Source organism: Thunnus maccoyii, chromosome 21 (assembly GCF_910596095.1).
Source record: "Thunnus maccoyii chromosome 21, fThuMac1.1, whole genome shotgun sequence".
NCBI classification, from domain to species: domain Eukaryota; kingdom Metazoa; phylum Chordata; class Actinopteri; order Scombriformes; family Scombridae; genus Thunnus; species Thunnus maccoyii.
In genome coordinates, this window is record NC_056553.1 from 10,224,213 (window position 1) to 10,248,173 (window position 23,961).

Sequence of the window (23,961 nt, forward strand, 5' to 3'; positions counted from 1 at the left end):
TTTGTCGAAAATGTAATGCGTCACTATGAACAGAGGAGATTTGCTCTTGCTGTGTGCAAAAATATTTGTGTCTAGAGAGAAAGAAAGTTCATATGTGCACAGTCAGCGGTGTTAAGTGGTTATATCACAGCCTGCAGAGGTACAGGAAACATGTCATTAGCTGTATTCATTAACTCAATGGACTTATTGTTTGTCCCACAGAGGAAGGTCAGTGGTGAGCCGATAGGAAGAACAGTATTGATTCAGCCATTGCAAAGACTGGGTTTGATTTATGAACCGTTTACACAAGTGCTGTTTGTGCTACTCATAAGTGTAAGACGAGAGTTCTGTTTTACTGTCGACGTCGGTCGAAGTGGTGATTGCTACAGACGCTAACATGTTGCATCACTCTGAATTTTAATGTGTAAGTGTTTTAGCGTGTAGCGGAGAGACAGTTCAGCGGTGAAATCATTCATGGAGAGATAGCTGAACTAAGTCAGGATGAGTCATAGCCTGCGTGTATCCTTCACCCAGGGTTATTTTTACACCTCACACAGACAAGAAAACTGCTCAACATTAGCGCACAAACAATCTAAATTTGAACTTCTAGGAACTGGTTTCCCCCTCTCTTTTGGGTATTTTGAGGACATGGTTCTGGATGTTTTTTCCTAATTAAGATAGAGTTGCTATCAGTCATTTATATCTGAGAAATCTTGGTGTTATCTTTGATAACAAACTTACCTTTGACTGACAGATGAAGTCAGTTGTTCAATCGTGCTTTCTGCAACTTCGCAATATCTCGAAAATTAGATCTTTTTTATCTGCTAAGAATCTGGAAACTGTCACCCACGCTGTCATTACATCCCGCTTAGACTGCTGTAACTCACTGTGTTCCTGTCTCGCTTAATACAACCTCTCCGAACTTCAACTAGTTCAAAATGCTGCAGCAAGACTACTCAAAAAATCCAATAGAAGAAGAAGAAGAGGAAGAACAGAACACTGGTTACCTGTATGTTTTAGAATTGATTACTTTTAAAGCATGTTTGGGGTTGACCCCTGATTATATCAATGAATTACTAACACCTTACGAGCCTGAATGCAGCCTGAGATCCTCCAGCAGAGATGTGTTAGTAATTCCTGAGTCAGAGCTCAAAACCTTTGAGCCTTTGGAGTCAGGGTCTGTGACTCTGGGACGACCTACCGGAGGAGATCTGGCAGGCTAGATCTGTATCTTCTTCTAAATCTCTCTTAAAAATTCACTTTTTCAGAATTGCTTTCTCATGAATCGGTTATTCTTCTGTTTTTATTTTACTTGTTTTGACTGTATTTTAGTAATTTATACCTCGCTTGTCATTATTACTGTATCAATTCTACTTTTATCTGGTAATTTTTCTTGTTTTTATGTCTTTGTAAAGCATTTTGTAACTTATTTTTGAAAAGAGCTATATAAATAATGTTATTATTATTATTTTTGCACAATCTGATATTTTCATTTGTCTCCCTCCTATGTTCCTCCCGGCAGACTAAACCAGTTGCATTTGCTGTTCGCACAAATGTCAACTACAGCCCGAGTCACGATGATGATGTCCCCGTGCCAGGCATGGCCATCTCCTTTGAGGCTAAAGACTTCCTCCATGTCAAAGAGGTGAGCAGTGTGAGATGATATTCAAGGTAGTGATGCAGAAGGATATATAGGGAGGATGAAGGTGACGTATATCTGTCTCGAATTACTTGCTATATGTAGAAATTCAACAATGACTGGTGGATAGGACGCCTGGTGAAGGAAGGCTGTGAAATCGGTTTCATCCCCAGTCCGGTGAAGATTGAAAACAGTCGAATCCTCCAGGAGCAAAGAGCCAAACAGGGCAAGTTCCACTCCAGGTAAAAAGCCGCATCCACACCACATCCACATTTTCTCTTATTCATGAGGTCGTCTAAACATAAGTTAGATCTCTCGAGATTTTCTGTGACAAAGTGTTGTGACCTCCATCTCGTTTCAGTAAATTGGGAGCAAACTCATCCTCTAGTTTAGGTGAAGTGGTTCCTAACTCACGGAAATCTACTCCTCCTTCGTCTGGTAAGTAGCACGATAGGCAAATTTTAAAACTTTGTACTTAATATATTGTTTGGTCATTTAAAACAACTTTTAACCACTGAACTCAAGTTGAATGTAAGATTATCTACTTACTCTAAATAATTAAATATTTTTTATTTCTACCTGCAGTAAAGTTGACATTTTCTGTCAGTTACATGTTTCAATTGCCATAACTGTTCTTTTAAATGTATCATTTGTTCTCTGGGTGTAGTATCCTACATTCTGTGCTACTGTCGATGTGAAATGTACCCCGTTACCTGTGACTTCCTGTGTTCACCTCGGTGTGATGGTGCTCTTGTCTGTCTGTGTGCGTAGCCATTGACATAGACGCCACAGGCTTAGACCCCGAGGACAATGAGCTTCCAGTCAACCTGCGCTCCCCTAAAGCCAGTCCAAACACTGTCATGTCACCCCTAGCAAAAGAGAAACGAATGCCCTTCTTTAAGAAGGTAAACCGTGTACTACCCCACCCTCTCCTCTTCTCTGTCCGTCCGCACCTCTCTGACTAAATGCCTGTGGCTGCTTGGCGTCACTTAGCGCCCGTCCTGTTCGTCTACATGTGCCACCACTGTCCTTGTCCTTCGGCGTGCACCTGGCCATTAGCATGCATGCCTGTTCTTAACCTTTCTCTTTCTCCTCTTCCGTCTCACCACAGCTAAGCAGAAGCAGAAGTCGGTAAGTCGTGGTGTGCAGTGCACCCACAGGCACAGCAGGGACCTCCGTGGTCTGAACTGTGCAATGCCTTTGCAGAGTTTCACCTCTGTGCTGAGCTCTCCCCCCTACTCACTGCTCTGCAATCGTCTGTGTTGTGTTTGTGATCGTTTGTGTTTGTAAGTGAACTTATGAACCGGAGTCAGTGAGACCTCAGTTTGAGCAGCTTTTTAATTTTTTATATCGGAGCTTGTGTGAAAGCCACACAATCTTGCATGTATTTCATATTTTCAAGCTTTAATGTCTTGGTTATTGCCAGAGACAGATTCATCCTGAGTAAAATCTGGTATTAAGTATGATGTTTGGCATTTGTTGTATTAACATAAATATGAATATACATCTATTATTCATGTTTTTAGTAGTGACGGCAGCAATAAATGTAGTAGTTTGTATTTCTGCTGCACTACAATTCAGAGGAAAATTTAAAATGTATTTAGGGCTGCAACTAATGATTATTTTCATTATCAATTAATCTGCAGATTATATTCTCGATTAATGGATTAATTGTTTTGGCTATAAAATGTCAAAAACTGGAGAAAAATCATGATTCAAAGGCTCCAGATGTCTTGGTTTGTGTGACCAACAGTCCAAAAACCAAGAATATTCAGTTTACTATCATGTATGACACAGGAAAGCTTCAAATCATCACATTTGAGAAGCTGAAACCAACAAAATGATTATTCTGTTATAGTCATTTTGTTAGTCGCTGATAAATTTTCTGTCGATCGACTAATCGTTGTAGCACTGAGATATGACTTAGATATGATGATACTGTCACTATATGTCATTAGTTTCCCAAGACTATACTGACGTTACACAAGTAATCCAAGGTTGAACTCAGGCTACAAGAAGTATTTGAGGAGAACAACGTTGTCCATTAATACCCTCATGTTAGTCAGTAGTAGTGTGCATCAGTTCCCACAACGTCCCGGGGGGAAGCCCAGTGACGGCAGCAAACGTTAGACAGAAAGAAAATGTTTAGATGCGGAGAGAAGAGGAAGCGACGGGCGGCAACATGAAACGCTCATCATAAAGATAAACATAGATAGATAGAGAGTAGCTTGAACATAAGAGTGAGAAAATGACTGCAGTCATCATCAGTGCGTTTAAGTAGCGAGAGGAGGTAAGATTCATCCCTCTCTCTCCTTCCCAGCTGTCAGCCCTCCAACAGAGCTTCAACTTAGATCATGCACAGTGTTTTTTTTTGTTTTTTTTTTGCTTTAAAAAAGGAGAGTATTTCACTTTCCTCCAGTGTGCTGGCATATCCACACATACTTCAAACATGCTGCACAGTAAGACGCCAGGGACACAGCAGCAGCAGCAGCAGCAGGTTCACTGCCTCGCTGTCAGACGCCTTCTGAGAGAATATACAAAGTATTTTAAAAAATTAAAGAGATGTCTCTCTGAAATTATACAAAAAAGGGAATTGTTGCAAGAAGAATAACAAACAGGAGGATATGAATTTAATAAAACAACAAATATTATGTAGCTGGATCATAAATCTCTTCACTGCTCTTGAGATTTTAAGGAATAATTCATCTTTTTAAGGAAAAAGCTTATTTGCTTTCCTGCAGAGAGTGAGATGTATCATTTTTCATCAGCAATTGTTCCAATTTTCTGTTTAATCACTACAGTTTTAACAGCACTCCTATGATTTTATTTAAAACTGATGCTGTTACACAAACTGAGCTCCCACTATGTCTCAACTTAAGTGGCAAGTTTTTCTACCTTTGTCCTAATTTTTCAGTTGTAGCTTCGATCGATCTACTGTGGCTTTTTTTCTCCCTCTTCTAACTAACCTTTCCTGCTACATTGTTTCCTTTTTATTCAGTGACAATAGAACCATGAAATGAGAGAATTTATCCAAGTAATGCAATCTTTTCCTGGATTATTGTAGTTTACTGTAACCTGCTTTGAAATTTTCTATCATGATGTTAAAATTTGTGAAGAAACTGCCACATTCATTATAAATCAGAGCTCGCTCGTGTTGTGTTTTGCTGGCTAGACGTCTCATTTCATGGTTCACAAATGTCCCAGCGCTTTTAAAAATGACCCTGCAAGTGATTTGTGATGGGGGAGTGTTTACTTTGTCTCCATAAATGAGTGCAACTGTTTTTCTTCTTCTTCTCTCTGAAAGACGGAACACATTCCTCCGTACGACGTTGTGCCTTCCATGCGGCCCGTGGTTCTGGTTGGACCGTCACTGAAGGGCTACGAGGTGCGTCAAAGCTTTGACATTTCAAACCACAACACAGGCTTTACTGTTCCTCTGGGAAATCATCAGCAAAACATGTGTGCCCCTTTAACTGCTTTGTCTTAATGGCTTCTGGGCTCTCTGTATCGTCCACAGGTGACAGACATGATGCAAAAAGCACTGTTTGACTTTTTGAAACACAGATTTGAAGGAAGGTAAGTTCCCATTGACCTTTTAAAATCAGCTCTCATCCTGCTTCCTTCCTCATTCCTCTCTCCTCTCTCTCCGGCTCCTATAGGCTGGTATTTATCTTTCCCCTGAGGCTAGCTGAGGGAGTGTGTAACAAGTTTGTTTGGCCTGGAGATGTGTGCTGCTGCTTTAAATAGGCCCTCTTCATGTCCTTAATAGGCCATAGTAGACCCTAGAGCAGAGAGCAGGAGTCTCCTCACTCAACGTTGAGTCCTCTGCTTGGTCGCTCTCCCATCCACCCATCCAGAGCAGAAAGGCCATGAAGTTACACAACACTAACATCCACTCAGACCGTCAGCAGCTGCAGAGAAATCTGTTGATTCTCCTTTTGGGCTCTGTTGTTCAAACATGGTTGAAATAATCCATCCAACATGTTGTAATCAAGCTAAAATAATCCTGTTAATAAGTAGCATCCAGCTAATTTAGTTCTTCAAATGCAGTTAGAGGATTGATTTCTTGTATTGTGGATTAAGTGCTCTTAAGTGGAAAATAAAGGCAACGAGAGGAGAGAGTGGAAACCATGATCTGCGCTGATATGATTGGTTGAATATTGATTATATGATTGCACTTATATGAGGTAGGTGTTTAGGGAAGCCAAAGACACTTTCAGCTTTGTTACTGGTATTATTGTGTCGTTCATTGTGCTTCACAATGTTTCCACACGTCTATTGTTGTTATTTATTAGTTATTAGTAGTTGGATCGTGTGCACAGTTAGTGAGGTTCTCCCAAATACAAGTGGATGCTGTTGTTGCAATGTTGATTATAAATCCAGTGCTACTAGTTAACATGTTTCTGTTCTTCATAATTGAGAATTAATGCTAGCCACAATATCTTACCTTAAAAAAAATATTAAATTTATCAAGTAAAACCCTGCTAAAATCTTGTATAAAGTAGATTTATTGTGTTTAAATGCTAGTATATACAGTCTGTACTTGTGATTCAAGTACATTTCATAAGTTTTTGCATTAAATGACAAATCCTCATCATAAAGTGGGTAAATGTTTTTGGTTCCAATGGTTCAATAAAAGTTTTTTTTATATAACCTATATAAAAATCTATATAAAAGTAAAGAACATTGTGTTCAACCAAAAACCAGAAGGGGGACTGAGGTGCATACAACCAAAGTCAAAGTTTAAAGCACAAGAAAGGGTTCTGATCTGGGTGTGTGAACCCTGTTTTGTGCTTCATATATAACCTTTATTTTACCAGGTAATCTCACTGAGATCAAGATCTCTTTTTTTTGCGAGAGAGACCAGAGTACAACAGAGAGAAAGAAAACAAACATAGCCAGTCATAACAAAAGGACAAAGACATACAACACACTTAGCCAGGCATAACAAAAGCGAATTTAATCAGAAACAATCACAGACATCACTAAATAGACTCAAGATTTAAAAACAGCCAGTGGAATGAGACTTTTGAAGTTTTAAAATCCTCAGTAATTCATCGTCTTTATAAGGTGCGAAGTAGTCGGAGGTGGTTTTCTCAAGTTCAGTGTTTACCAGAGGAGAGTTAAACAGCCCTGAGGTCTGCTCTGGTGAACACTGGTTGTGAATTTATGAAGTGAAGTGAAGCAGATTTCGCAGGAGACATTTATAAATAAAAATGATAGAATGTCATTCTCTTCGTGTCGCTACTGAGGACCAGCCTACTTTTCCATATAATACACAGTGTTCTGTATGATATTTATCTCCTTAAATGAAACGCAAAGCACAATAAAACCGCATCAAGCTGTTTTTTTAAGGTAGAGTGAGCAGCGTGAGAATAAAGCATATCTTCATAGTCAAACACAGACATGATGGTTGACAGTACGATCGTTTTCCTGTCCTCAAGACAGAAATATGCTTTATTTCGATACAGGAAACACATTTTTATGACCCGTTTTATATTAGTTTGCTCATTAACCTACATGTTCTGATTTCAAATCTTGGGAAACGGAGTCATTAGTATCTGAAAATGAGTTTACGTGAAGGGTTCCCCCCCTTAAGAGGTCTTGGTCATGATCCAGCTAATTGTGAATAATTCAGCACTTTTGCAGGTTTTGGCTTTTAGAAATCTGATAGCAGCTCTAGATCATTTTAAGCTAGCTTTAAAGACCTGAAAACTCCAGGCCTTCATCAGACTATCAGCAATCAAATCTAGCTAGCTCACTTATCCATGATTGAAGAACAGGGCTCCATATTCACTTATATCACTTCTGTTCACATGATTTTTAACAAATCTACATCTATATTCTGTCTGTTCTCTCTTCTCTTTCTTTGTTCAATTCTTTATCATTTGTCTTTTGAATATTTCTGCAGCTGTATGCTTTAATATACACCAAGAATAAGTGTTTGTATCTCGTATCAAATCAAGTTCATATAGTCTGGTTGACTGAGTATCTTTCTTGCCCCTTTTTCTTCAGAATATCAATCACTCGTGTCACGGCGGACATCTCTCTTGCCAAACGCTCCGTCCTGAACAATCCCAGCAAGCACGCCATCATTGAACGCTCCAACACACGCTCAAACTTGGGTACGTTTGTGCTCGAAATTACCGCAGTGCCTGGGAACATCTGGTGTTTTGATTCATAATGCTTTCAAGGAGACCAGCTTATGTGGAAAAGGAAGGAAACGATTAAAGAAACTCTTGACAACAGTAATGATAACTCCTGAAGGCCCAGAGTGGCCTTGGCTTGGTTTCTTCTGTTCGGAATGAAAGATGGAGCATAAATGCACGATAACAAGTTCAAGAGCCGCTCTGATTTGACCGGGGTTGATTGGGGTTTAGATGTGATTAGGCTGAAATAGATCTCCATGTAGATCACCATAAGCATCAGTCAGCAGCCGCGGCAGAGGAAGAAGACCCAGGAAAAGTGCATGCTGGAAGCGAAAAGTGCGTCACATTTTGAATTTTTTATGATTACTGCCAGCCGACACACTATAACTTGAGGATTTAACCTCAGTTGTTTTCAAGGGTTTACTGTTATCCCAGAAAAAAAAGTCAAAATGAGCTTGAGAGCTCTTGAAAGCTTGAATTTCTTTCACTCCATATTTTACCATTTTTACTTTAAGTCAGTTGGAATTTACACTGTTATTGAACAGGCATACATATGCTTAAAAAAAATCTTCTAAACGAGTCATTATGTGGCCTTTTTTAAAAAAAAAAATCTACAAAAAAGCATTCTTACATTTGCTTTCCTGTGCAAATCATCAGCGGATATTTCTTGAACCAAAAGTGACATTTGCGTGAAGCCAATCATCTGCTTTAATTCAAGATACAATAAATGATTTCAGGAAAAATTCTGCATTGGAAACATTATCAAAATTATCTCATTCATCTGGCATATTTTAGCAGCAAAATAAGAATTTTGTGACTCAGTCGTGGTCAAAATGAGCTGTTTAGTTGGAATGTTTTCATGTTATCGGTTTACTTCGGACTTTGTCGTGACGGGAAATCATGAGGGCCGGCCATGAGTCTCTCAGATTGGGATTTGTGCCCTGCTGTGATATTTCTTGGATTGTTTTTGCAGTCACGTCGTCATCTGTTGGAGTGGGGGATGTGTGATGTAACAGTCAGTATTTGTTAGAGGTAACAGAACGTGGCTCGCTGTTCCTCTCAGAGCTATTAGTCTCAAAACCTGGTCCCTGAAGTCATGATGTCTTTTCAATATTTATGGCTCCACGAAGCAGAAAGAAAAGAACTAAGCAACCAGTGTGAGGATCTCTTTATTTCCCCACTGTTATCCTGCACCTGTCCTAAATATAGGATTTGATGGTACACACCACTACCTCTATAGTAAGTAAGTACAAACACAGGCAGGATAGCAACAAGAACGACAAACTAGATCAATCAATATCACAATATGAACAAGGATATTTATGGCACCTAAAATGCAGAGGGGCAGTTGTGTCCCGTTGCATATTTAGGCCAGGTGGAGGAGATAAAGACAGTAACCACATACAGGATTATAGCTCCCAAACCTTATAAGACTGAGTTGACTCAGAACAATCACACAGAAGGCATGGAAACTCACATATAAAAAGACATAAAAAATCCAGCTGTTGTTTAATGATATACTTTTACATCAGATAAAACTCTAAAGACATGTCAAATAAAAATTTGTTTTCTTAGCTTTAAGTGAAACATGTAAAAAAAAAAAAAAACAACATTAAAGGAAAAAAGTTTATTCCTTATATCCTTGCCAAGAGTTTGAAGAGACGATTGATAGCGGTGATCTCATGTCTGTACAGTAAATATGAAGCCAGCAGCCAGTTAGCTTAGCTTAGCATAAACACTGGAAACAGGGGGAAACTGCTAGCTTGGGGATGACGGTTGAAATAAATTATATTAATTAAAATATTTCTCCAGTATTGATAAATATCACAATGTGGCAGCTGTTCATCTCTAATGCTCTATTTAGGTCAGGTAGAGGATAACAGAAAAAAAAGAGTAGCTACATACATTATATTATAGCTTCTAACTCAGTCTAATAAGGTTTGGAAGCTTTTCAAACATTTAAAACAAAAATGTCAATATCCTTTTATTCTGTTTTGATGCCTTTCATGCTCTATGTAAAGCACTTTGAATTGCCTTGTTGAAATGTGCTATACAAATAAACTTGCCTTGCTTTTAGTTAGTTTTTAACTGCAATTTGCTTGAAATCATCAATTTAGACAACACAATTTTGTAAAAAGATATCACAACATGATCACATTGTCACAATATATTAACATTCATACAAATATTTTGTTCAGCTGAAGTCCAGAGTGAGATTGAGCGGATTTTCGAACTTGCCCGGACGTTACAGCTGGTGGTTCTGGACGCCGACACCATAAACCACCCGTCGCAGCTGGGAAAGACTTCCCTCGCCCCCATTATTGTCTACGTCAAGATCACCTCTCCCAAGGTGAGTAAAAGGAGCATATTTGATCCAGACATACACACAGTCAGTTTGAAATCCCACAGCTTGTACTGCGATGGAGACTTGTTGATGTGTCTTGTCATATTGCTTTTTCTTCAACTGTTTTATGTGATTGTTACATAAAACATGTCAAGACGTGACTGCCTGTTTGAAAGTGAGCATGAGGGGGCTGATTCATGGCTCTGACTTCAGCACATTTTTTAAAAAAAAAAAAGGCTCATGATTTAGTGATCAATAGCAAACACAGAGAGATAATGAGAGAAGGCGCAGAAGAGAGAAACAAGCTTTAAATCAAAATGGCATCAGTGTGAATCACACTTGGAGTGGGATAAAATTAACCGCTCTGTACCACCTGTTGTCTGCTTTACCGCTAACCTTAAAGGGATAACGACGGTATTTTTCACAGATATATAAAGGCTTAGATTCCCTCCTTTCAAAAGAAGCTACTTACTTTAATCAAGATTTTCATGCACAGTATAAAACCAATTTTTTGCCCACACAAAGCCTTAATTTAGCTAGTCAATTAAGACCGCTGTGACCTTGTGACCTTTGGTCCTCGTCTCCCCTCAGGTGCTGCAGAGGCTCATCAAGTCCAGAGGCAAGTCTCAGGCTAAACACCTCAATGTCCAGATGGTGGCAGCGGACAAGCTGGCTCAGTGCCCTCCTGTAAGTCTCCACGCTGGAGCCAAATCATGGCTGACTTGTGTTTAGTTTCATGCATATCTGAAGCTTTATGATTACTGCCAGTTCTATTTCTGCTTTTCTGTAATCTGCTTAGTTATTATTTTAGAAAATGAAGCAAGCACCCCAGGCTTGTGAAAGCACAGGCTTAATTTAATTCAAATAGCAATCTAGATCTTTAGGGAATTACTGGTCTCAGAATTAATGACTAATGTTATTTAGTGGTTAATTTAGAGGGATGTATCTGACATAGCTTTGACATGTTTGTATATATAAAGATGTTTGATTTCTTTGCAGGGTTTTTTTTGGATATTTGTAGGTTTCTTTTTGAACAAAAACACTTTTGATTGTTAAATTATGTTCTGTCTTGTTTTCTTTATCTCGTCATGTCTCGTCAACTCTTTGATTGCACCCTTCCCCTCTCTCAGGAGATGTTTGACATCATCCTAGATGAGAACCAGCTGGAGGATGCGTGTGAGCATATGGCCGATTACCTGGAGGCCTACTGGAAAAGCACTCACCCCACCAGCTGCAACCCCCCCAACCCACTGCTAACAAAGCTGCCCACGGCTACCCTGCCCTCCAGCCCGGCCCCGGCCTCCGGCGTGCAGGTACAGAGAGGATTTGAACACCTGTAGCTGTGTTTGTAGAGATAAACAGAACAGGACAGGATGTGACGAATGCAGTACTAAAGGATTGAAAGGGACAGAAGAAGGAATTTATTTATATTTCTTACCATTAAATGTGTCTTTTTAAAGGCTGTCATGCAGGATAACGTCTTTTCTTTGGGTGATTTAATATTGACCAGTAACCAATAAAATATAACTATGGATCCATTCAGTTTATGTCATATATCTGTGTGTGTGTAAATGCTGCATAATCCCTCATCTTTAACCCTCTCTCCATCCACTGCCATCACAATGGGAAATGTAAGACTGACAATGAGGAAAACCCTGATTTTGATGAGGAGCAGGAGTGAGCTTGACGTGTGATTGCTAGCGTGGTGAGTGTGAAGGTTTTGGAGACACGAGGTGCAAGGAGTCTGTCTTGGTCCTGGAAACTAAAAATACAAACAGCTCGAACTTTTCTTTGACCTGTGAGTCCTCCAGGACCACAGTCAACCTTCAACCCTCAAAATTGTGTGTGTGTGTGTGTTCAAGTGTGAGTTCAGATGCTTGTATGACGACAAGCTTGAAGTTGATATCACTCTGCATGTAATAAGTTTGTGTGTGTTTGCAGTGTGCTTTCTTTGTTTGTGTCATCTTACTGACTGACGTGTGTTGCTAATCGCAGGGCAGTGGTGCAGAGCAGAAAGGAGATAAAGCGTTAGTGGAGAGAAAAGGCTCCAGAGAGGACCACCAGCACCATCACCACCATCACCACCACCACCACCAGAGCCAGGACCAGGCCGATGCCGACGCCGAAGCTGAGGGGGATGGCAATGAGGAGGAGAGGCCGCTGAGAACGGAGTCATCAAGGAGAGCCCAGCACATCCACCACCGTTCGTCTTCCACCAGGACTGAGCACCACAACCACCATCACCACCACCACCACCACAGCAGTCGAGCCAGGGGCCTCTCCCGGCAGGAGACTTTGGACTCGGAGACCCCCGAGAGCCGAGAAAGCCGAGAGAGCCGAGAGAGCCGAGAGAGCAAGGACTCGGCTTATAACGAGCCGCGCACTCAGCTCCTCCACCAGGAAGAAGAGGAGGAGGAGGAGGAGGAAGTGGAGGAGGAGGAGGAGGAGGACGAGGAGGAGGAGGAGGACGAGGAGGATCTAGGGGAGGGGCACCCTCAGCAGCAGCAGCGTTACGAGCAGCTGCCCCACCGGGACCACAACCACCACCATCACCACCACCACCATCACCGCGGCGGGGCGGAAGAGGCCGGACACAGCACGGGACACCATCGCTCCAAGGAGCGCGAGCAGGACCATAACGAACGGAACAAGCAGCGCTCTCACCACCACCACCGGCCGACGCGTGACCACCACCATCACTACTACGACCGGGACAGAGACAGGGACCGAGAGGGGGAGGTGGCTCCCAAAAAGAGGGGGGATGCAGGGGAATGGGCCAGAGACTCCTACATCCACCAGTGACAGACCAAAATCCCTCCTGAAGCTCATTTGGACTCTCCTGTTAAAGACCATTCTGTTCTCCCATCGTGCTGCTATACCCTGAAACCACAGCATCCTATTTATGTACACTTCCTTTGTAAATGCATCTTTTTCAATGGCAGGATTTTGATTACATAGATACAAATATAAATATATATAAATATATATATATATATGTATGTGTGTATCTATGCATAGACGTCGTTTATGTGTGGATATGCATGACTATTCTCAAATATGCATATTTTAAACCTGTGTTTGATAAAGCATGACACGAAAGCAGAATTTTTTTCTGTACTGAGCTGTGCTTTCTGTGATTAGCATTTTAATTTTTTTTTTTGTTATTAATGTTTTTTGGGGGGGTTTTTTGTTTTGTTTTTTGCTTGCTACCACTTGAATGATTTGATCCTTCAGACTACTGCGAGAGTTGACTGACCGAGTTAGTTTGATGCTGTATTTGCAGAGGTTTTGTTTGTTTAAAGGAATAGTTCGACAATTTAGGGAATACATTTATCTGCTTTCTTTGCAGATGAGAATATCGATACCACTTAGTGCTATCGATCTTCTCATCTAACTAAAGCGACTGAGTGTATTTCCCAAAATATCAAACCATTACTTTAATTATGTCCATCATCTATTTCTTAGTTCCTTTTTTTTTTTTTTTAAATTCTGCGTCCATGGTTTTAACATATTTATGCCTCCTTCGAGGTGCACCTTAGTCTTGCCTTACAAGACAAACGAGTTCTACAATAACTTCCTCTCTTACATGCTGTACTGTTCTCTTTGTATGGGTCCAGAAACATTTTATAACATTGATACACCCTTTATTCTGCACTTTTACTGATTCACGTTGGTTTCAAGTGAAAGCAGTTTGATATGACATTGCAACTTACTGTAGGTCTCCTACCAAAACTCCCATCAAGGTTAATCTTTTATTAAGTCTGACCCCTTTTTCTAATGAATGTTGTTTAACTCCCACTTTAACTTCATAGTACAAAGAATGTTCATTTTAGGAAATCTTCTTTAGTATGTTCCTCAGTATGAATTAAAATATGCATTTGCAAAAACACAAACAATCCAGATGTTTACCAGATGAAGATAATGACATTTTAACCATTTGTTCACTCCCCTGACTAACAGGATCTATTTAATGCAAAGTGATGATGGTTTAAGAGCCTCCAACACAAGAGTCAATTATGTGCAAAAGTTGGTTCGACTTTAAACTTATCATGTATTAATTCATGATACTGAAAATCTGAATTGACTTTAGGTTTGAGTCCACGCACTCTGCCCCTGTTTACAATACCACAATCTTTACACGTCCCCTTTTCTTTCTTTGGTTTTGCCTGACAATTGTAATTATAAAAAAAAAAAGCTCCTCCATTTCTATGCTACATTGGTAGCACTACAGATTTTTTAACAGTGTACATGTGTATGTACATAATGCATAAATATGAAGAATAAAGTTGGCAACAAAGGACTGACACGGGGAGGAGGGTTTGACGTGTGCTTTTTCAGAAGACCCAGACAGAGGAGGAGGAGAGCGGTGTCTATAAATAGTTATCTGAAACTCTGCTGAAAAATTGAGGTAGTCTACCTCCTGAGTCGTCATGACAACATCGACATGAATGACAATACTGAGGGGATGAATCTAAAATAGGAAGCTGCTTTGTTTTTTTTTCTCCTCCTGCTTGTCCGCACAGATGCTTCCAAAATAGCCAAACAAGCCTTCCCAGAGATGCAGCCCCCTCGTTTGAGCTGATTTGATCACAGGATTTTAATTTTGTTAAACAAAGGAAACGGATATCAAAACCTTTCGGTGCTGCTGCAGCAAGTGGAACAGCCATTTTAATCGGCAGTCTTGCCCCTACATAAAAATGCACAGATGCAGTCTGCTGGCATTCCAGACAGATGTGTGGATGGAGTGATAAGAGTCTAATGGTATTCCCAGGAAGAATGACTGAGCCGAGGTCATTGTGAAGGTCCTCAAAATGCTGCATGACAAGAGAAAGGGCCGGATGTGCGCGTACTGCAGGCACAAATCTATAAATTACTCTCAGTGCAGATTTAATGGACACACATAATTCAATTTGCACCGAACGAATGAGTGACGAGCTCTGAGATTTGTATTTTAAATCAACATTTTACAAGTGTAACCAAGTCGCTTCATATATGACAGACATTTAGAGACGAAAAAACTTTATTTTAAAGGAACTTTGATGATGACAAAATAACTGCAATTTCATAGTGTTGATTCAGAAAGGAGACACCAGCTTAATTTCTCTCTTCCGAGCAGCAGAAGTACTAATTAGAGGTCCTGCTTGTCTTCACCGCTGCGAAAAGACACTAAATTGTTAATACCTCTCATGACCTCTTTCTGCACGCTACTTCCTGATCTACACTCTGAGATCCAGCGAATCCGCTGTCACCATGGCAGCTGTGTCGTCACTGTTGTTATGGCGACGCTAGCACTGCTGCATTTGCCAATACTCATTCAGTCTCTCCCCTTCTCCATCCCCACATGCCCCCACCCTCCCCTCCTCTCTCTCTCTCTCTCTCTCTCTCTCTCTCTTCCTTGCGCACAGCTCCCCTGCCCTCAGTGTTTATAAAGCTTATCCCTATATGGCCCGCAGTTTTAGAGAGCAGCTGTTAAGAGGCAGATGCTGTAAACAGCACAGTGAGCGTCTTTGTCAACACTGCCCCGTCAAAGCACACAGAGTGTCGTAATATAAACACTATTGTTCCCATCTGCAGTCTCGTGTGAGGGTTGGCGGTGCCGTCCTGCGTGTTGACGGAGAGAGAAAACATGCCTTCCAGTCAGTTTTTCAGGAACTTGGCAATAAAAAAGCCTATAGTGTCTCTGTCGGCTCTGCAGGGGAGCGGAGTCGACGGATCAGTCTGGTCCCAGCTCAGCTCGGGACTGAACCTCTGCAGGAGGCGCAGCTGCTCAGGTGATAGGCCGGCTCCCAGCATGCCTTCAGCACCGACGTGAGGCTCCTGCGGAAACAAGAGCTTTGGTGAGCTTTCTTTTACATCACCGGACGTATCCGTGAGTCTGAGTGTTTTTACCTGAGGCTGAAGCGTGAGGCAGGGGAAGGTATCGAGCGCCCAGGCTACCTGCTCCTCATTCTCCGCCAGAGTCACCGTACAGGTGCTGTACACCAGGACTCCACCTTTCTTCAACAACCGCACCGCCTGCAAATCACAAACAATCTCTATAGATTTATGTGTTCAGCTCATAAATACATAAAGAAATTTTATCGACTTGTCACATAACTCCAAGTCTGTCAACATGTGTTGTACATGAGCGTTGACACATATCTTCCAAAATAAGAGCAGTCTCTTTCTTCAGCCTGCATACTGAATAACCTTGAGGAAACACTGGTGGACACTGATGGAGCACTGCATGTCACTGGGATAAATGATGTCCTCTGCATCGGACTCTAATCTCCCTCCAGTAATCCATCTGCTGGCCATACTTATAGCACAAAAATCCACCTTAAAACAGAGTCCATGTTTATGTATTTTTATATTAAGGAATATGAGAGCTGGACAGTCACAATACATGAAAAACTATAAACCAGAGATGTTTTTTTCCCCTTTTAGAGCTTTTTAACACCCAACTGAGTGTAAAATCATAGAAAACTGTCGCATATAAATACAAATATCAGCATCCAAGCATCAGTGGATCAGGTTTTAAAAAGTCACTTAATGATGAGTTATGTTTCTCTCAGTTACAGCTTTAAGTAGACTTCCCTGTTAAAGAATCAAAGGATAAAACTCCTGTAAATGTAATTTTGAGGTGGATTTTCCCTTTAGGACATGAATTAAAAGTTCTATAACACAGAGCGGTACAATAACAGCCCCATGCTGCCACCTACTGACCAAAATGAGACACTACCACTCTGATGGTAGCAGAAAGACACTATAACGTGTTGTATCTTTGTGTGGTAAAACATACAGCATGGAATAACTTGCGCTGCAGCGGCTGGTACGAACAGATCTCCTTTAGGCTCCAGGTGCTCGCCATGTTGGGTCTCTGGCCGAGGCCGCTGCAGGGAGCATCCAGCAGAACCCGGTCAAAACTCTCAGGGGGGAAGGGAGGTCCTGGAATACAGACAGTGGCATCCATCTACTATGTCCTGGGTGTATTCATGGATAAATATTCATAGAGAGGAGCCGGTGTGGTGCTGTCACTATATACCTTCAGCTTCCTGGGCCAGGTCGCTGCTAACAGCCTGAGTGCTGTTGAAGCAATAAGCTTTGATGCAGCGCAAATGCAACATTTGGGCATTTTGACGAATGCGGTCAATCTTATTTCTGATCCTGTCCAGAGCCACGACCTCACCCTGTGAGACACAGAAAGTCATCAATAATACCAAAAAAAACCTGTTATATTTGCAGCTTCATAGGATGTAATGTAGATTTCCTTGGATGAATTTTATCCTCATTAAATATGATAATATTGACCAGAAAAACATTAATGTAATTTAATACACCTGTGATTTTCCTGCAATGACATGCCCTAATACTCCTGTCATTTGTGTGTGTTATACGGGTTTTGTGACTATATTTTGTGGTAGTTTAAGTGTCTTTTGTCCACTTGATTTACATGTATTAAAAGAGAAAAAATATTCTAAACATCTTACCATAACTCCATAAAGCAACACCACAAACTGTTAGGCAGGGCTATTATTTTCATTATCGATTAATCTGTCAATTATTTTCTTGATTAATCGACTAGTTGTTTGGTCTTTACAATTTTCCAAAGCTCAAGATGCTTAAATGTCTTCTTTTTTCCCGACCAACTGTCTACAACCCAAAGCTATTTACTGTCACAGAAGATTAAAGAAACCAGAAAATATTCACATTTAAGAAGCTGGAACCAGAGACTTCAATATTTTTTCTTAAAAAATAACTCAAAGCGATAAATTGATTATCAAAATAGTTGGAGATTCATTTTCTGTCGATCGACTATCATTACAGCTCTACTGTCAAGACATTTTAAGTTTCAGAGACGTAGTGTTTAATGCAGGACTTTTCTACTGGATTCAATTTCAATTCATTGCAGATTTTGATTTTTCAGTTACACTTTGCTTCATAGATTAGTTGTTTGGTCTGTAAAATGGTGAAAAATGTCAATCATTGTTTCCTAAAGTTCAAGAACCAACCGAAAATAAAAATAAAAGATATTAAATCTACTGTCACAGAGGACTAAAGAAAACAGGAAATATTCACATTTAAGAAGTTGAAACCAGAACAGGTTGCATTTTTTCTTTAAATACAAGGAATCGATTATCAAAATAGTTGGATTCAATTCATTTTCTGTTGATCGACTAATCAATGAATCAACTAATTGTTGCAGCTTTAATCATCTACTCAACTCAAACAGTCCAAATCAGAAAATCAGGTGAAATTCACAACCATTGGATTGAATTACAGCAGATTTCATTCACTTTTGCTGTTTGTCAAACTAAATAAATGCCTGTAACTAGATAATTTGATTGATAATTTGATTACATTACAGTTAACAATGAGCATGAATTCGGGAATCTTCAAACCCTGAATATTCTCTGTGGTCCCTGTAGCAGTTGACACCTGCAGCTTGACTGTTCATTAACTCTGCAGAGGTTGTACCTGATCTCCCATGAGTGCAGCGATGTGGCAGGTCTTCCCTCCAGGTGCAGCGCACATATCCAGGATCCGTTCTCCAGGACGAGGCCCGAGCACGTGTCCCACGACCACAGAGGGAAGGTTCTGACATGTGTGTAGATTACTCACATGTTAGTTTATGACTGGCCATCATTCATAAGGGACTGTTGCTTCGCTTAATAAAATCCAACAGAGGCTTAATTTATCAGCTAACCAAATCATCATTCTGATACTGATAGATATAATACTCCAGCGTACATTTTTATAGAAGAATTACCTGTAGGAACACCAGGCTGGGTAGAACGCCATCAAATGAGGGACTCTGATAAAGTGGCTCAGTCATACGGACACCTATACCTCTAAAACAACAGAAAACAGCGACTGAATCGTTCTCCTTTTTGAATTTTATATGTTCAGTGTTTGACCATTTTGCAATATTTATACAACAAAAGAGTCAGACTCTACTTGACAGGTCCATCAGTGCGGAAGATGCTGGAGCGGTCCATTTCAGCAACTCCATTTCCCACAAACACTCTCTTCCCCTGGAAGCCCAAAGCCCCACGGGTGCACTTTCCCTCCAGGTCAGAGAGCACCGAGATGACATCACCAGCCTTCATGTCTGAGAACAAAAATTACACTTCGATACTTGGAGAAAAGAAACAAATATGTACTTAAATTTGTTTTACACACATGCAGCACCAGTCTAAAGATTGGACACATGTTTTCATTCAAGGGAAATGGAAGATGTGTCTAAACTTTTGTCTGTATATATTTGACTCTTACATTTGGGGCTGGCAACAATCCCCGGGGCGAACACATGAGCGCCTCTCAGTACAGCAGTCCCACACTGAGCACCGACCACCACCTCTGAGCTGAGCTGCTTCACAGGTCTGGGAACCGAAGGGAAAAGACAGTCACATGCAAAAAAACTATAAATACTAAATGCTGCAAGGACTATTCACTATTCATATCATTTTCATTAATGTCTAACTCGATTAATCAATTAGTCATTTGGTCTATAAAATGTCAGAAAATTGTGAAAAATGTCGATCAAAGCCCAAGATGCAACCTGAGATGTCTGATTCCAGCTTCTAAAATGTGAATATTTTCTGGTTTCTTTAGTCTTCTATGACAGTAAACTGAATATCTTTGAGTTGTGGACTGTTGGTTGGAACAAAACAAGACATTTCAGGTTGCATGTTGGACTTTGAGAAACTTTGACAGACATTTTTCACCATTTTCTGACATTTCATGGACCAAACAACTAATCGATTAATCAAGAAAATGATAAACAGATTAACTGATAATGAAAATAATTGTTGGTTGCAGCCCTAAAATGGTTAATTTTCTGTGAATCAACTAATCAATTAATTGACTAACTGTTGCAGGTCTAATCATCTACTCAAACAGTCCAAAACAGAGCAGAGCAAGAAATATTTGCTGTGTCTGTATTTTTTTCTGCTGTTCGGGTGAAAAACACTTGAAATCACATCTAAAACGGTGCAAACTACTGGAAACCATAAACCAACTTTCTTCATAGTCATTCCTGTGCACTGAATGCGTCAGTGTTTTTTTCTGTAGTCATTCCATGTGGGTTTGGCCTTACGTAACTCCAGCTCAGCGGTCAGACTGATACTGCAATTTTATGCTATTTCTGTGTGGACTTCATATGCACATTCACATTTGTCTGACTTTGTTCTAGCGTTCCTTGCATACCTCGGGCCGTCAACAGGAAGGAGCAGCACATCTGGAATGCGCGGGTGTGGAAGAATCTGAAGGGAGACCTCCTCTGATGATGAGCTGCACATCTGCTGCTTCAACAACAACAACAACAAACCTCTGTATGATTATAGCTGCATCGACCACAGACGCCACTGTGGGGCACCAGCATGCATAAACAAACAAAGTCCTAAAATATATCCATTTTCTCGCTCCGTCTTTTATTCCTGCTACAAGACAAAGGCTCACCTTCTTCAGCTCTTCCCCTAACTCATGTCGGATCTCTTCCAGGGGGGCGAGATGAGTGCTGGCCCGTACACAAGTGTATGAGGGGGGGTGCGAAAGGCATGTTAGCAGCTTCTGGAAACGACATTCTGCCTCCTGATGGCCCACTGCAGCTAACAGCTGAACGAAACAAAGAACAAAACGAAGGGAAAGACCAAAAAAGAAGAAATTGACTGGTTCCAATAATCACCAAACAGCTTTTTTTGCCAGTTTAATCAAATTCTAAAACAGTTTCAGCGTTTTAAATGTAGCAAATAACCTGAAGCAGCTTCTAATATTAAAATAATAACTTTCACCTGAACTAACATCATTAAACAAAATGAATATTAACAGTTTCCAGTGTTGTAGCAACCATTAAGGACATAAACATGAGTTTTTTAAAAGGCTGATTCTGGTATTTCTTCGTTGCAATGTTCTCAATATGACTGTTTTAGTCCAAAAAACAGGCACTGAAAGAGCATTTAGACTGACAGAGATAAAATTTACTGAAAATATAATAAACAGTTAAATTAAAGTATAAAATGTAAGGTAGAAATATTAACATCACGTTAACATTTTTGTTGGAAAGTCAAAGGTTTCTTAAGTTCAGAATCAGAATTTCTAAAATCCAACATATTTTAATAAAAGAGATCCTGTTATCTATAGAATATATATAATATATATAATATATATCTATATTTTTATAATCGACTAATTATTTAGCAAAAATTTCACTGGTTCCAGCTTCTCAAATGTGACTATTTGTTTCTTTTATATATCATATATGATAACAAACTGATTATTTTGGGGGTTTGGGATTTTTGGTCGAATAAAACACAGCTTGTGAATATATTAACTTAGGTTTTTGTAAATTTTGATTAACATTTTTCACTTATTTCTGAAGTTGATAGACAAAACGATTCATTGATTAATCAGGAAAATAATCCACAGATTAACTGATAATAAAAATCATCCTTAGTTGCATTGCTAGTTATCTCTTCCATTGAAAACGGAGCAGATGTCTTTGTATGACAGGGTTTTTTCCAGAGGAGAGAAATTCAACATTTTGCTTTCAAGAAACACATTAATTTAGCCCTATAACTACTGATTAACCTGTTGATTATTTAGTCGCTTGGTCTATAAAATGTCAGAAAATTTTGAAAAATGTTGATCATTGTTTCCCAAAGATGTCTTTGTTTTGTCCTGACCAACAGTCCACAAATCAAAGATATTCAATTTACTGACAGAAGACTAAAGAAACCAGAAAATATTCACATTTAAAAAGCTGAAACCAGAGAAGTTTCTAATTTTTCCAAGAAAAAAAAATGTTAATGTTAATTTTCTTCCAGTTGACTAATCCAATAATCGGCTCTACATCAGTTCCTACCTCCTTGTTTAAGAAGACACTCTTAAGATAATCAGTGACTTCTGGCCTCAGAGATATTCTTGGGAAAATGGACATTTCTTCTGCTCTTAACAAGACTTTGACCTGCACAATAAAAAAAAATCCAATCAATAACAGAAAACATATCTACTAATAACACTGGTAGAAAGTAACTCAAGTACTGTACTTAAGTACAGTTTTGAGGTACTTGTACTTTACTTGAGTATTTCCATTTGATGCTACTTTGTACGTCCACTCCACTACATTTCAGAGGGAAATGTTGTACTTTCTACTCCACTACATTTATTTGACAACTTTAGTTACTTTTCAGATGAAGATTTGACACAATGGATAATATAACAAGCTTTTTAAATACAACACATTGTTAAAGATGAAACCAGTGGTTTCCAACCTTTTTGGCTTTTGACGTCTTACAAAAAGCAGTGTGTAGTTGGGGTCACATTTCAGATGTCTATGAGTTGTTAACAGCTCCATCAAATAGTGATCTTTCCTTTTAAACTTCTCACATGGTTTCATTTCAATAAATGTTCAAATGATCCAATATTTCACCAAAAATCAAAGATTACAGAAAAAGACTGAAAACAGATTTGTGTATCAGAACTTTGTTTTTTCTTCTTTTCTCTCCCATTAATCATCTCACGACTCCTCAGATTCATCTGGTGACCCTTTGGAGGGGCCCGACCCCTAGGTTGGGAACCACTAGACTAAACTAGTTAACTGTATATAAAGTAGTTTAAACCAGCTCCACCTCCAGCAGCTACAACAGTAACATGCTGCTCTAACACTGATGCTTCAGTATTAATAATCTAATGATGTCATATATAATAATATATCAGTCAGAGGGACAAAACACTACTTTTACTGCAATACTTAAACTACATCAAGCTGCTAATACTTAGTAGGATTGTTCATGCAGGACTTTTACTTGTAATGAGTATTTTTACATTGCTCTATTGGTACTTTTACTAGGATCTGAGTGCTTCTTCCACCACTGAATAATGACAGTCAGCTGCAGTAAATATTTGACAGATGTAGTTTTCTCGTTTGTTGAGTGGTTGAGGTTGAAAAACTCTTCCGCACTCTGGTAGTTAATTACTGACACATCTTTAACAGGAACACTGTGGTTTATTAACGCAGTAATAAAACAGACACTGCAGTTTTTTTTTTCAATGTGCCCTGTTAATTCTTCTCTTTATGTCCGTCTCTTATTGGTAATATCTGAATTAAAGGCAACAAATATGAGATATTTAAATAAGAAAGTCGATTCGTGATAAGCACTTGAGGTGGTGGCTGCTCCCAACATTAGATAATGTCTTATAACAGACTTATTTTATGTAAATACAGGTCATATGTATAATCTGAAAGCTTTATCACTCGTATTACTTTAACCAGACAACCTTATTCAACACGTCTGCTCCCAGTATTCATATTTAATAAGTGGTGAATTAAAGTTAAAGTCTATTATAAGTGAAACGGCAGCTTTGATGATATTTCAATAGTTTTGAGGTACTCACGTTGTGTGCAGGGATGTTTTGACACGCCCGTGCTACAAGTTCCGTATACGTCACTGCGTATTGGTCACGTGACACTAGTTGGATTTATGAATTGAACTAATGCAGCCTGTTGATTTTCCACAGCTGCAGACCATTTGTTCCCCTGTTGTATTTCATACTGGGATGGCGTTGTGGGAAATATTCCTTAGAGGGAAGTCTGGATTTTATCCTTCAAATATCTTCTTGCTAATAAACGTGAGAGAAAACTTTCAGACTGCTCCATAAATTCTACCCATGCAGTTAAATCATTTCTTTTTAAATACAAGAAGGACATTGATACCTGTTGTGTCTTTTGTGAAACCAGCAATGAAACACCTGTGCATCTGTTCTGGTCTTGTATCCACACTGTGAAATTTTGGTTTTGGATGTTCTCAACTTTACTCAAATGTATTTTTTCAATTGCTTTTTTTTTCTTTTAAAGGTGTTTTCCCAAAAAT

At 39.6% G+C, this 23,961-nt stretch overlaps 2 protein-coding genes across 6 annotated transcripts in view; one reads left to right on the forward strand and one right to left on the reverse strand.

Annotated features, from left to right (window-relative positions):
• cacnb2a (calcium channel, voltage-dependent, beta 2a) overlaps positions 1 to 14,423 on the forward strand; it is a 71,824-nt gene extending 57,401 nt beyond the window's left edge. For both annotated transcript variants that reach the window (XM_042399552.1, XM_042399553.1), the window contains 11 exons: positions 1,502 to 1,624; positions 1,724 to 1,860; positions 1,980 to 2,056; positions 2,390 to 2,523; positions 4,923 to 5,003; positions 5,136 to 5,194; positions 7,634 to 7,743; positions 9,966 to 10,117; positions 10,703 to 10,798; positions 11,242 to 11,424; positions 12,107 to 14,423. In XM_042399552.1, coding sequence (XP_042255486.1) covers positions 1,502 to 1,624; positions 1,724 to 1,860; positions 1,980 to 2,056; positions 2,390 to 2,523; positions 4,923 to 5,003; positions 5,136 to 5,194; positions 7,634 to 7,743; positions 9,966 to 10,117; positions 10,703 to 10,798; positions 11,242 to 11,424; positions 12,107 to 12,913 — 1,959 coding nt within the window. In that variant the 3' untranslated portion in view covers positions 12,914 to 14,423. The remainder of the gene's footprint in view (positions 1 to 1,501; positions 1,625 to 1,723; positions 1,861 to 1,979; positions 2,057 to 2,389; positions 2,524 to 4,922; positions 5,004 to 5,135; positions 5,195 to 7,633; positions 7,744 to 9,965; positions 10,118 to 10,702; positions 10,799 to 11,241; positions 11,425 to 12,106) is intronic.
• Positions 14,424 to 15,113: 690 nt separating this feature from the next.
• Positions 15,114 to 23,562, reverse strand: nsun6 (NOP2/Sun RNA methyltransferase 6). Of its 4 annotated transcripts, none has more exons than XM_042399323.1 (12): positions 23,486 to 23,562; positions 21,954 to 22,055; positions 20,552 to 20,707; positions 20,300 to 20,391; positions 19,367 to 19,473; positions 19,049 to 19,202; positions 18,861 to 18,942; positions 18,569 to 18,688; positions 17,136 to 17,280; positions 16,893 to 17,038; positions 16,001 to 16,126; positions 15,114 to 15,928 (listed from the first exon to the last, which is right to left on the reverse strand). In XM_042399323.1, exons 2-12 carry the CDS (start codon positions 22,026 to 22,028, stop codon positions 15,749 to 15,751), a joined length of 1,383 nt encoding a protein of 460 aa, XP_042255257.1. In that variant the 5' UTR covers positions 22,029 to 22,055; positions 23,486 to 23,562; the 3' UTR covers positions 15,114 to 15,748. The 4 variants fall into 4 exon arrangements, with proteins under 4 accessions (XP_042255257.1, XP_042255256.1, XP_042255254.1 ...); XM_042399322.1 differs by having other exon boundaries at positions 20,300 to 20,394; XM_042399320.1 differs by having other exon boundaries at positions 20,300 to 20,397.
• Positions 23,563 to 23,961: the final 399 nt, after the last annotated feature.